Source organism: Corythoichthys intestinalis, chromosome 8, assembly GCF_030265065.1.
Source record: "Corythoichthys intestinalis isolate RoL2023-P3 chromosome 8, ASM3026506v1, whole genome shotgun sequence".
NCBI classification, from domain to species: Eukaryota; Metazoa; Chordata; class Actinopteri; order Syngnathiformes; family Syngnathidae; genus Corythoichthys; species Corythoichthys intestinalis.
The window spans coordinates 57,958,367-57,971,586 of NC_080402.1; the positions used below are offsets into that span (position 1 = coordinate 57,958,367).

The 13,220-nt window shown below is 39.7% G+C and overlaps 1 protein-coding gene across 1 annotated transcript in view; it reads left to right on the top strand.

Annotated features, from left to right (window-relative positions):
• Positions 1-13,220, top strand: part of LOC130920060 (von Willebrand factor A domain-containing protein 7-like) — a 95,368-nt gene that overhangs the window by 37,111 nt on the left and 45,037 nt on the right. Inside the window, exons 3-11 of the mRNA XM_057842903.1 lie at positions 534-619; positions 717-810; positions 960-1,079; positions 8,485-8,671; positions 8,785-8,954; positions 10,586-10,698; positions 10,846-10,962; positions 12,690-12,890; positions 12,968-13,103. Of these exons, the coding sequence (XP_057698886.1) occupies positions 534-619; positions 717-810; positions 960-1,079; positions 8,485-8,671; positions 8,785-8,954; positions 10,586-10,698; positions 10,846-10,962; positions 12,690-12,890; positions 12,968-13,103 (1,224 nt within the window). The remainder of the gene's footprint in view (positions 1-533; positions 620-716; positions 811-959; positions 1,080-8,484; positions 8,672-8,784; positions 8,955-10,585; positions 10,699-10,845; positions 10,963-12,689; positions 12,891-12,967; positions 13,104-13,220) is intronic.

Here is a 13,220-nt window from a genome sequence, read left to right on the forward strand (position 1 = left end):
TCATTCAAAGCACCAATTAAATGCTGTGATCTTTTCTTTTTAAATATATCTGAAAGTATTTTCATTTGACTTCAACCAGGAGTAACACAAGAGCCAATAAAAAGTTGTTTAATGTCTGACCGCTTGTGTTGCCTCATGATTCACGAAAAATATGCTTTGCTTTCGAATTTTAATGCATCCCAGGCTTTAAGGCATCGCGATGCATTGCCGAATCGAACAGAATCGAATTGTGACCCTCTGAAGCGAATCGAATCGAATCGTGGCCCTCCGAATCGTAATCGAATCAAATCGTGAGGGCAGTGTCGATGCACACCTCTAATATAGATGTATACATAGATATATAATGTGTTTCGGGATCATCAACATGTTTTTCCCCACTCCCACAAAAGTAAAACTCTGCCTATGCACTCATTATAATGTCTTACCATTTGTTTTCCTTCTCATCCTTCTTTATTCATTTTGAGAGATCCAAACACAGTCGCTATACTTTTCCATTGCTAATTTTCTTTTGGTTGTGTTGTTCTTCCGTTGAGGCGTGTCTGTTGTGAAGGCCAGTGTAAAACAGAAGAGCTACATCACAGGGCGTGCAACACTCGGACAACTATTTCACACTATACAGGTGAGTTGAAAAATGATTGATCTTGTTGTTATTTTTTAATTGTTGTGTAATTCAGATGCGTAGGGCCTGTGTAAGCAATGACATTGTTTTCCCCCAGGACTTCTACAGCCACAGCAACTGGGTGGAATTGGAGAACACGGTTCCTTACGATGCACTGATCAAACCCGACAAGCCTTTAGAAAATCTGGCAGGTAGTATGCAAGATTTGTCTACGTTAACATGGCATGTGTCTCACGGTGGGATTGTACTTGTATGTATGCATAGACATCAGCTTCCTCCAAAACGGAATGAATGTATTGTATGTATTTTTTAGACTATTCTTTGCTCAATTTGTGTGCAGGTCTAATTGTTCCCACCTGTAGAAACTGTGAAGGAGATAACTGTGACGACAACATTTTGCCAAATGTGCTGAAAAAAAAGGTTCTCACCTCCGGCTACTTTGGCATTTTCAAGCCAGGAGGTAATTCATGGCGTCTTTACAGTCTTTCACTTTAACAGTGAAGTGGCTAAAAATTAAGAGTGCTGTGCTTTTTGGCAAAAGTACTTTAAAACAAATATCCCTCTGTGTGCGGACGTGACTAGGCATATTGAAGTATTGATGTTACTAGAGATAAAAGCTAGAATGTGAACGCAAATGTAAAGTCATGAATTGGACCTCAAACACAAAACATTCCATTTTTTATCAGCATCCATTTATAAACCAGAAGGGACAAATCTGCCTGCACTATGGTCTTGCCTAATTCATTCAGTCGTCATACAGTACCGTCTTGCCAACCTGTGATCCTAACCACTTCGCGGCCATCAGATGACCAAGCCAATCAGGAGAAAGAGGCAGGAGCGGTACACGTAACCAGAAGGCGACTACCTGCTTGAATACCATGGCGTAGTGCAAAGGGGTTCTTGTAGGCTGGTCATTTTCCGAAGTTTTGTCAGAAATCACTTAATTTCCTAAGTAAAAGGGGCGCAAAGAACATCACCATGTTAGGGTCCGCAGATGTGGAAACAAAGTTGGACCTCAAAACAGACAACAAACAACCGAGGGATGCGTTCGAGGATTTATTAAATACAAAACAAACATGCGATCGCGGAAAAAAGGGGAAATAACAAAACGGGTCCATGACAGAAGGTCGACGGGGATCGATACACACGGCACACGTGCCAAGCTCCTGGAGCAATCCCTGCGTCGGTGCGCGTACTGTTTTGAGAAAATCACGTGACCGATGCATGAACTGCATTGACGTACCGAAGACGCGTCAAACTGTGTGTAACCCCTGTAAAACACCATGTCAAAAAGGGAATGTCAAAGTTCTATGGTCCTACTCAAGTGTTAAGTGAAGCGGGTTCGAGTGCTTATGTGCTGGAGGATGGACGTACATGGAACGCTTCTCACCTTTCTGTCGTGCCAGAAAGTGTGACAGACAGGATCAGAGCCTCTTGTGTGCTCTACCCCTATTCCAGGACCGGATTTAGTTCATCAATCTATGAACAAGCATATCATGGATAGACCTACTAGAGTAAGAAAGAAGCTTGCCTGGCTTAAAAGTGCGTATGACACCAAAAAGCATCTTTATTTCATATTTTATGCTCCTGAATAAAATGGACCGCTTGGATGTGTGTGGTAGCGATCGTTTTATATATTCAATTTTTGAATCCCCCACCATGAATATGAGTGACTTCCGGCTCTAGTCTCGAGTTGAGAAAGAGGGCGCTGTGACGTGTACGATAGAAGGAGTCCTTTTCACAATCCAGCCGTACTGTTGTATGAGAAGGTCTCAGGATTCAGCTGATTTTGCGGATTAATTTGTTTATTTTCCACATCACGTCAAGTCAAACGGCTGCACCAGGGAGAGGCTTGTGAGCCTTTTTGGTGTTGCAAAAGGTTACCATTCACCGGTGGATATTAGCCAAAACAAGCCTACTACTGTGGGACCATTGGACTTACAAGGAAGTGAGTAAGATCGTGTTTTGCTGTATGTCAAATACTGTCATTTTAACACGTAGGTGGCTTGCATTTTGTGGCTGACATGCTCCTTGTCCACTCAGCCTATGACACCGGCGGCTTGTCGCACATCCCCCCCGCCGGGAGAGCATTATAGGCTAGGTTTATTGCCCTCTTCATGTGTCCGGTGTTCTATCAGATTTTCAACCCCATTGGAAATTGCAACTTTGTGTTAAAAATGGCTGCGAATACAGCGATTACAAATTAAACACTACAAACTTTCTCTAAATAAAGGACTATTTACTTACTGTTCATAATGGATGGGCATGTAGGAAAGATCTCCTAAGACACATTCTGTCTGTCATGTTAGCTGCACAACAACTGCATGCCGCTCTTTGTTTACATCGTCGCCATGTAGTAAAACATTATTTTTCATTATATCCGTGTTGACCATGTGTCAGCTACGCGTTCTTCTGATGTTGGCCGGTTTGTCCGGCGGTACTCTCCACCTGCTTCCCCGGCGAGCTCTCCTGTCCGTAGTATCAGGGGAACGAGCTGTAACTTGCTCTCCGCTGGGCGGGTTGCCGATCGGCGAAGACAATCGACAACCCCACAGCAGTGTGATATGATCCGGGCTAGTTTTGTGTGATTTTGCGCTTCGAAAAGCGAAAACAAGACTTTGAGATGTTACTCGGTTCGGGTTAGCATGTCGGATAGCTGTCACGTGTCTTGGTTGGTTTACATTCTCCGAAGCCGTCAGGGAAATGACAAAAGCCTGACTAACTATGGTGGCATAATATAGCATTCGGGAGGTGCGACAGTAAAGGTGAAGTTGACAGTTTTGACCATTATGGAGTAATTTTGCCATGTCGTACTGAATAAATGCATTTTTATTATTTCATATTCAATTTTGCAGAAGATTGTTATTTGTCATTTATTTAGCAATTGGGAAAAATACTTCGATAAAAAGAGTATCCTTTAAAAATATTGGAGTAGAGAGACAGAAAAAATGACATTTTACGGCTCTGTTCGTCGTATTTTCCTCGTTATGAATAATTCCCCTCAATGGGCTGCATACTAAATCAGATGAAGAGAGACAGCGAGAACCAAAAGTGGTATTTGCCATGTGGCAAAAATGTTTTGCCATGTGGCATTTTTTTTTGCCATGTGGCAAAATGGTTTTGCCATGTGGCAATTTTTTTTGCCATGTGGCAAAAATGTTTTGCCATGTGGCAATTTTTTTTTGCCATGTGGCAATTTTTTTTTTGCCATGTGGCAATTTTTTTTGCCATGTGGCAAAATGTTTTTGCCATGTGGCAATTTTTTTTGCCATGTGGCAAAATGTTTTTGCCATGTGGCAATTTTTTTTTGCCATGTGGCAAAATGGATTTTGCCATGTGGCATTTATTTGGGGTATGTGGCAAAATGCATTTCGGTTTGTGGGGGGGTATATGGTATTTTGGGGGGTATATGGCTGTTTTGCAGGCCATACAAGTCCATGCCATTGACGGTTATGCACGTCCAAATTGTATTTTCATTTTAAATGGCAGAAAAACATCTGTGGCTGTGTTTTTTGACCGTACACTTTAAATTAGAGCATATCGGCATTCATCTGGAACCCCAAGTAAGGCTCTGCCATTGACGGCTATGCACGTCCAAATTGTTTTTTCATTTTAAATGGCAGAAAAACATCTGTGGCTGTGTTTTTTGATCGTACACTTTACATTAGAGCATATCGGCATTCAACTGGAACCCCAAGTAAGGCTGTGCCATTGACGGCTATGCACGTCCAAATGGTTTTTACATTTTAAATGGCAGAAAAACATCTGTGGCTGTGTTTTTTGACCGTACACTTTACATTAGAGCATATCGGCATTCAACTGGAACCCCAAGTAAGGCTCTGCCATTGACGGCTATGCACGTCCAAATTGTTTTTTCATTTTAAATGGCAGAAAAACATCTGTGGCTGTGTTTTTTGACCATACACTTTACATTAGAGCATATCGGCATTCAACTGGAACCCCAAGTAAGGCTCTGCCATTGACGGCTATGCACGTCCAAATTGTTTTTTCATTTTAAATGGTAGAAAAACATCTGTGGCTGTGTTTTTTGACCGTACACTTTACATTAGAGCATATCGGCATTCAACTGGAACCCCAAGTAAGGCTCTGCCATTGACGGCTATGCACGTCCAAATTGTTTTTTCATTTTAAATGGCAGAAAAACATCTGTGGCTGTGTTTTTTGACCATACACTTTACATTAGAGCATATCGGCATTCAACTGGAACCCCAAGTAAGGCTCTGCCATTGACAGCTATGCACGTCCAAATTGTTTTTTCATTTTAAATGGCAGAAAAACACCTGTGGCTGTGTTTTTTGACCGTACACTTTACATTAGAGCTTATCGGCATTCATCTGGAACCCCAAGTAAGGCTCTGCCATTGACGGCTCTGCACGTCCAAATTTTTTTTTCATTTTAAATGGCAGAAAAATATCTGTGGCTGTGTTTTTTGACCGTACACTTTACATTAGAGCTTATCGGCATTCATCTGGAACCCCAAGTAAGGCTCTGCCATTGACGGCTACGCACGGCCAAATTTCGGTGTCAGCTGTTTTTCTGCACTGATGAATCTTGGGTATACGGTCACTACGCTCGCGGTTTGACTACCAGGATATTTCAGTAGCCACGTCAACAATTACAGGTAAGTCTTAATAATAATACTGCTTATGTGTTTATATGATTGTTTTGTATGTTTAAAAATAAAATAATTTGTACGTCTCAGTTTTCTTTTATTCTCCTTTCACACAGATACTGAAACACTGTTACGCAATGTATTGATTCTAGTTTTCCGTCTGTCCAAACAACTGTAAGGCTGCCACTCCAATTTCGCTGCTAGTAATAAAAAACAATGAATGTGGCAACTATAGCTGAGGATGACATCAATACTACATCATTTTTACTTGAAATTGCGGCTCCTTTGCGGGCGGGGGCGTTGTCCCTCGGGTGAGATGAACGTGAAGCTGTAGTTTACAGCAGTTAGCAAAGTGTGAGTGTGTTGTTCAGTCACCGCGCCGCTGCATAAACGAGCATTAAGTGTTATTTACTGTGTAACCCAACAAAAAAAAAAGTGACAACATGAGTGGTAAGTTGTTTGAAAATCGTGTTAAGTGTGTTAAGTTCGCAAACTTCATTTAATAACACATAAGGAAAGGCCCGTAATGTGTGACGTGTTTAGGTAAGGTAAGAAAAGATAAGACAATTATTATTATTTATTTTTTATAATTTTGGCGATGGGTAGATTACTTTTTAAAAGTTAAGATAAGTGTAATTCAAAGGGTTAGGTATTTATTGGATTCCAAAGTAATGCTGACTTGATATTGTCAGGTTTATTAAGGTGTTGGCCTCTCGCTCTGTTAAATACAACGCTAAATAGAAAATGTTGCCAGGAGTGCAAAAATTTAATAAATACACAAATAAATAATTAAGAGTGCTTCTATTTCAATATTTATTTCATTTTATATTTCATTTTTTTAAGTTGTTTCACTTTTTATTTATTTTAATTTTTATTTCCATTTTTTATTTATCTCAACATTTATTTATTTATTCCAATATATATTTCTTTATTAATATTTTTATTTATTTCATTATTTGTTGATTTATACATTTATTCATTTCACTTTTTATTTATTTCATTCTTGCACTCTTGTTTCCTGTGTGCAAAAAAAAAAAAAGATGTTTCAATCATGTTTTGTTAGAGCTTGAATGTTTCTTGTTCTTACTGGTTAGCAACAGAAAAACAAAACTGAAAATGCCGCCAGATGAAAACTGACAGGCAAGTAAAAGCAGCACATACCACTAGAAGAAAACTGACAAGTTGGTAAAAACGGACTGTATGGCATTTGGTATCTTTGTGCAAATGTGTGGATCCTCTAGACCAGAGCATCTTAACCTTTTGATAATTACGGAGCCCAAAGGGATTGTCCAACATGGTCCCATATCCAAATCACTTGACTGGCAGAAAAAAAATTATAATAATTGCACTGGTAAAACACTGGTATCCATGGCATGGACGTGCATAGCCGTCAGTGGCAGAGCCTTACTTGGGGTTCCAGTTGAATGCCGATGTGCTCTAATGTAAAGTGTACGGTCAAAAAAACACAGCCACAGATGTTTTTCTGCCATTTAAAATGAAAAAACAATTTGGACGTGCATAGCCGTCAATGGCACAGCTTTACTTGGGGTTCCAGTTGAATGCCGATAAGCTCTAATGTAAAGTGTACGGTCAAAAAACACAGCCACAGATGTTTTTCTGCCATTTAAAATGAAAAAACAATTTGGACGTGCATAGCCGTCAATGGCAGAGCCTTACTTGGGGTTCCAGATGAATGCCGATATGCTCTAATATAAAGTGTACGGTCAAAAAACACAGCCACAGATGCTTTTCTGCCATTTAAAATGAAAATACAATTTGGACGTGCATAGCCGTCAATGGCATGGACTTGTATGGCCTCCAAAACAGCCATATACCCCCCAAAATACCATATACCCCCCCACAAACCGAAATGCATTTTCCCACATACCCCAAATAAATGCCACATGGCAAAATCCATTTTGCCACATGGCAAAAAAAAAATGCCACATGGCAAAATCCATTTTGCTACATGGCAAAAAAAATTGCCACATGGCAAAAAAAAATTGCCACATGGCAAAAAAAAATTGCCACATGGCAAAAAAAATTGCCACATGGCAAAAACATTTTGCCACATGGCAAAAAAAATGCCACATGGCAAAAATAGCTTGCCACATGGCAAAAAAAAATTGCCACATGGCAAAAAAAATTGCCACATGGCAAAAAAAAATTGCCACATGGCAAAAACATTTTGCCACATGGCAAAAAAAATGCCACATGGCAAAAAAAAATGCCACATGGCAAAAAAAAAATGCCACATGGCAAAAAAAATTGCCACATGGCAAAAACATTTTGCCACATGGCAAAAACCACTTTTGGTTTTCGGCCCTGCTGGAGACAGATGAAACCATTCTCCCGCTGACGTCATCCACCTATTGGGGACGCTAGAGCCCTATAATAGTAGGCGTGGCTAGACAGCGGATGAAAGCACTAATTTCTAATCATCTACGCTTTGCCAAATTGTTGTACATAGTCGAATCGTCTCAAAATATGATTCTAATTCACATAATAATGCAATTTAAGACTTTTTTGTTTTTATCCTGTCGTATTGTATATGTTGTATATGTCGTATATGTTGTGAAAATGTTGATGTGAAAAAAAATATGCTGTTTAGTACTGTTGAAAATGTTGATATTGTGGTACAATAATTCCAGATTACTAAATACAGTGAAGAGATCTTGCTTTGTTATTCTTATTGGCAAGTTTTGATATTACAATTGAGTGAAGTAAAATTTACTACAGCCTACTACATCTGATTTTGATTATTCACCATGCCGGATGAAACTTTGGTTTAGTCATTGATTATTACTTTGGGAAAAGTATTTTGCTGTTGCTAATAATCCTTGTTTCATTACATTATAAATTGCAGTGTATGTTGCTTTAATGATGAAGGAACTTTAGTTCAGTAAGGGGGGAATATTATGTGTATTGGAATTATTACATCATTGATTTGCGATGCCACCATGCCACCAGTGGGTGCCAGTATGTGACTGTGCTTGGGCTGCAAGGAAGAAGGAGTTGAGTTGATAAAAAAAATAAATTCCTGAGTAAAAGAAAGAAAACTATTTTGGGGGGCAGGCCTAAACATGGTCCCTGGTGACATCACCTAGAACCCTGTTTTCTGAAGTGATCATTTCATATACTTATATGCTAAGTTGCCATTGCCTGTGTCACGCAATGTTATTATCATTTAATGCAGGGGAAATAAGTCATTTTAATTTGACTTTACACCAAGGTAAATGCAGCCATGGAGGGAAAGCCGACGTGTCGAGTTTACAGGAACCAGTGGGAGGCATTAATAAGGACACTGTTTCTTCCCATCATGGCTCACTTCATATACAAGCGGCCAATTTGGCTGTGATTGCTACTATGGACGTTCTGGAAGACATCAGACTAGCTGTTGGAGACAGGAACTTCCTACAGTAAGATTATTTACAGTAAAACAAATTATCGGCTCCAACTTTAGGAGATGACACCAATGAGGATGAAAACACAACTATTTGAACTATTTTTTGTCTCTTTTCCATTCCTTTAGATTGATGGGTCTTTCCCATTCCTCTGTGCTGTGTTTTGTCATTGACACTACAGGCAGTATGGTTGATGACATAACCGAAGCTAAGGCAGTTGCTTTTGACATCATTGATAGCAAGATAGGAACCCCACAGGAGCCTGCTGCCTATATACTGGTTCCATTCAATGACCCAGGTATGTGTAGTGCACACATACACAAACACACGATATACTGGTTCCATTCAGTGATCCAGGGATGTGGAGTGCACACATACACAAACATGCGATGATTCACAAGTGTTTATAAACTGCTACCTGGCAGACATTTTGCTTGGTATTAAGAATCTGCATTATGAGCAGAGGTGGGTAGAGTAGCCAAAACTTTTACTCAAGTAAGTGTAGCGTTACTTCAAAATGATATTACTCAAGTAAGAGTAAAATCATCCAAAAATCATCCAAAAAATGTACCCAAGTACAAGTAAAAATGTATCCAGTGAAAGAATACTCAAGTCATGAGTAACATTTTGAGTAACTGCTTGTTTGTGTTAATTTTTTTTTTCTTCAAACAATGGTATTTTTTTTCTATATGAACTGTTGTTATTATGATACTGTACAATAGCCCATTACATAACCACATTAAGCCAAAGAAAAAAAAAATCATTAAAGAGAGGGGGAAAAAAAAAAAGAAGCATTATTCGTCCAAAGAGCATGCGTCCCCTACCCTCTAATGGAGAAAATAGTTCCTAGTTTAAATAGTGAATACTGTAGTTCCTTCATAGTTACTATTATGAAATTAAAAGGATCATATCTCCGGTTTTCCGTGGACAATCGGTGCCAAATAAAAAGGGAGCATGGGAGAGAGTTTTAAATCCGCGCTTTCGATTTAATGTTAAGGGCAGCGCTCTATGTCAAATACTTCATTTGTTACAGAGTTTTAAAGACGCGTGATTGAACAGGCTTGCGTGATCATAGAATGGCAAGCTTACGTCTGATTGGTGTAATAGAGTCATGTGATTACTGTTACAACATCTCATTGGTGAAATTAGTAGTGCTACTCTTGGCAGTAGCATCGCTAGCAAAAAAAATAATAAACCTAATATGTTGAATAAAGAGGATAAATGTAGTAACTCTTGTGGTAAATGGTGTTATACTTATATAGCGCTTTTCCACCTTTCAAGGCGCTCAAAGCGCTTTACACTATATTGCCATCTACCTACTGGTGACGCAGCACCAGGAGCAATGTGGGGTTCAGTATCTTGCTCAAGGATACTTAGGCAAGTTCATCAGGGCGGAGAATTGAATCCACAACCTCTGGGTTGGGGGACAACTACTCCACCACTGAGCCACGCCATCCCCCCATCCCCTTTGTGTAGTCCAAAGTAGCGGAGTAGGAGTAGTAAAAAGTATAGCTTTGTAAAACTAATCTTAGAAGTACATTTTTTCATAAGTTACTCAAGTAAATGTAACAGAGTGCATGTAATGCGTTACTACCCACCTCTGGTTATGAGTAACCACTTGTGGCAAATTCATAGGAGCACTAGAGTCTCTGATGCAATTTCAGTCTTTCACTACATAGAACACTCCAGTTTGTCTATCTAAAAATATGTTCTAATTTCATACACTTAGCTGTATTTTTCCTAAGTAAACTAGAAGTGTAACCAAAAGGTTGTGTTTTAGCTGAAGAGGAACAGATTACCGACAGTGCATTCCAATTTAATGGGAATTTTGATTTAAAGAACCAGTAAATTGCATTTTTTAAAATCAATTTAAATCATATATTACAATATAATACAACCTACGATGCTGCATTCTATTGATATTGGCAGAGGTTGGACCTCTGCTATATACAGAAGATGCAGACATATTCAAAGTAGAGATCGACAAGCTGACTGCTTTTGGAGGAGGTGACCTCCCTGAGATGTGCTTGACTGGACTGCAGGTGTTTGAGTTGATATTGTTTTCATTTTTTTATGGAATAAAAGTTCTGTGCTGTACTGTTAATACTTTTACTTCAAGTATTTTTCATTAAAGACAGGGGAACGGAACTGAAATTTTGACGCTGGCATATTCTTGTTTTGGCTTGCAGCTCGCCCTTACAGCAGCTCCTGTTTCATCTGAGATATTTGTTTTCACTGATGCGCCAGCAAAAGATGCACACTTGAAAACCACCATTGATGCCCTTATTGAGAATACCAAGTCTGTCGTGAGTTTTTTTTTTAACCCCTTTTTTTAACCCTTCGTGCTTCCAAAATGTCCTGTTTCAGCATCCCACTAGGGCAGGGGTCCCCAAACTATTCCACAACACATACACAGGAAAACACCTTTCTATTGTCTTACATGTGTAATCAGTTGATTGTAGTCAGGTGCTGCTTGTTTGAGCAAAAACCTCATTGGTTAAGGTAAGCTTATTAAGGACAAAAACCAGGACCCACAGCAGCCCTTGCAGGCCGGTTTGGGCAACCCTGCACTAAGGCATAGTTGTCCAGACGACTCCACAAAGGGTCGCAGTGAGTGCAGGTTTTCATTCCAGCCGATCCAGCACAGACACTTTAAGTAATGAGGCTAGTAAGTAGTAGTAAGTAAGATCTTAAGGCTGAGCCCGATCCCTTGGGCCCATAATGTCAATTATTACTTTCGTACTTATCTCTCGCTAACTTTTTTAAAATAGTATATTGTATATATAGTATAGTATATATAGTATATTGTAATGTCCGTAACTATGCGTGGCCCCCTTAAAGAGATGATCGGACTGGGAAGCTGTGACGTAGCGGGAAGCAAGTAGAGAGAATGGGAGAACGAGCGTGACAGCGAAAGTTAGCGGTTGTGTTGAGGTGGCCCGCTGTTATTTTGTTATTGTTTTTCTTGATTATTGTTGCCACAATAAAGTGGGTAAGCCGCTGAATGTAGTGAATGTGGCGCTTTGCTCTCATACGGGAGCAGAAAGAGTGGCAGGTCTGACTGACGCATCCCCTCCCTTTCCTTCCTCTCCTGAATCCTCACAAATAAAACATAAAATTTCGGGTTTGTTTTGGGGTTAGGCCTGCAAATCAAGTTGATTAATCGGGCTGGGCTTAAATACCCGCGGACCTGGGTCGGGTCGGGCTGGATTTTTTTTAGGCCCGATCTTAACTCTAAATGAGGCTTCGCCTGAAACAAGCAGCACCTGACTGCAATCAACTTATTAATTACAATCTTAAAACATCAGATTAATGAAAAGTCCTCGTGAACGGTCTGAATATAAACCTGCACCCATCAGAGCCCTTTGTCGAATCGGTCGGGCACATACAGTTTTTACTAGGGCAATAGAGCTAGGTCAGAGAAAATTCCATCAACAATCAGACAAACAACATTCCAATGGTGTTCAGCTCACGCTACACAGTCTTCCAACAGAGCTGTCTCCAAGCAAAATGTGAATAGGGCATATTTCAAGGGAATGAGAGGAACCACTTTTGCTTCGTTTGCTCTCCTTTTGAATTACAGAGAACAGCTTTCAATAAAGACATTCCCATCTGAAACTCACATTGCAACTTCAACAGCAGTGGTGGAATGTCATAAAGTACGTCATTATTGTTCCAGTCTGCACATTAAAAAAAAAAAAAAAAAAAAAAAAAAAAGCTGTCAATGATTTTTCCGGTTCTTTCTTTCAGTATTGACTCAGATGTATATATGTATGTATATTACATTTGTTTGCAGCTAGAGAAAATATTTTACTTTTTACTTGTAAACTTTAAAGCAAGTACTTTTGTACTTTTACTTGAGTAATTTTTCTTACATACTTGTGCTTTTATTTAAGTAATTGTTTGCACCTGTATCTGTACTTTTACTTACAGTAAGTTAAAAAAAGTGAGTACTTCATCCACCAATGCTCCAATGTACCTTACAGAAAGAAATTATAAGAGTGTGTGTGCATTTGAATCTTTGCATTTTTAGGTGACTTTCATCCTGACAAATGTCCTAGCCAGTCGACATAAACAAAGCCTTCAAGATGCATCGCCTCGATGGCTGGGCCAAACAGAGGCTCAGCTCTTCCGTGACATAGCCCAGGCCTCTGGAGGACAGACAATTGAAGCCGATAAGGGAGATCTTGGTCTTGCTACAATTGTCATCGAGGATTCCATAACCAGTGCTTTGGTAATATAAAGAAGGGAGGGACAAACGTCGCACTGAACATCTCCCTGTTCATTCACAGTTTGTAAATGTCTCTTCAGGTAACGGTTTTTCAAGCAGCAAGGGATCCCGGAGAGCCTGCTTGTTTTACATTTGATGTGGATGCCTCACTAACAAACATAACCATCTACATCATGGGGACTTCATCTCTCACCTTTGATATCACCAGCTCAACAGGTAACATCCTAGATATCGGCCATGAAAAGCACTTCTAAATGATATATATTATGGCCAGGGGTGAAAGTGGGCCAGAACGGTCAGGAACGCAGTTCCGGTATAAGATTCAGGGCCAGA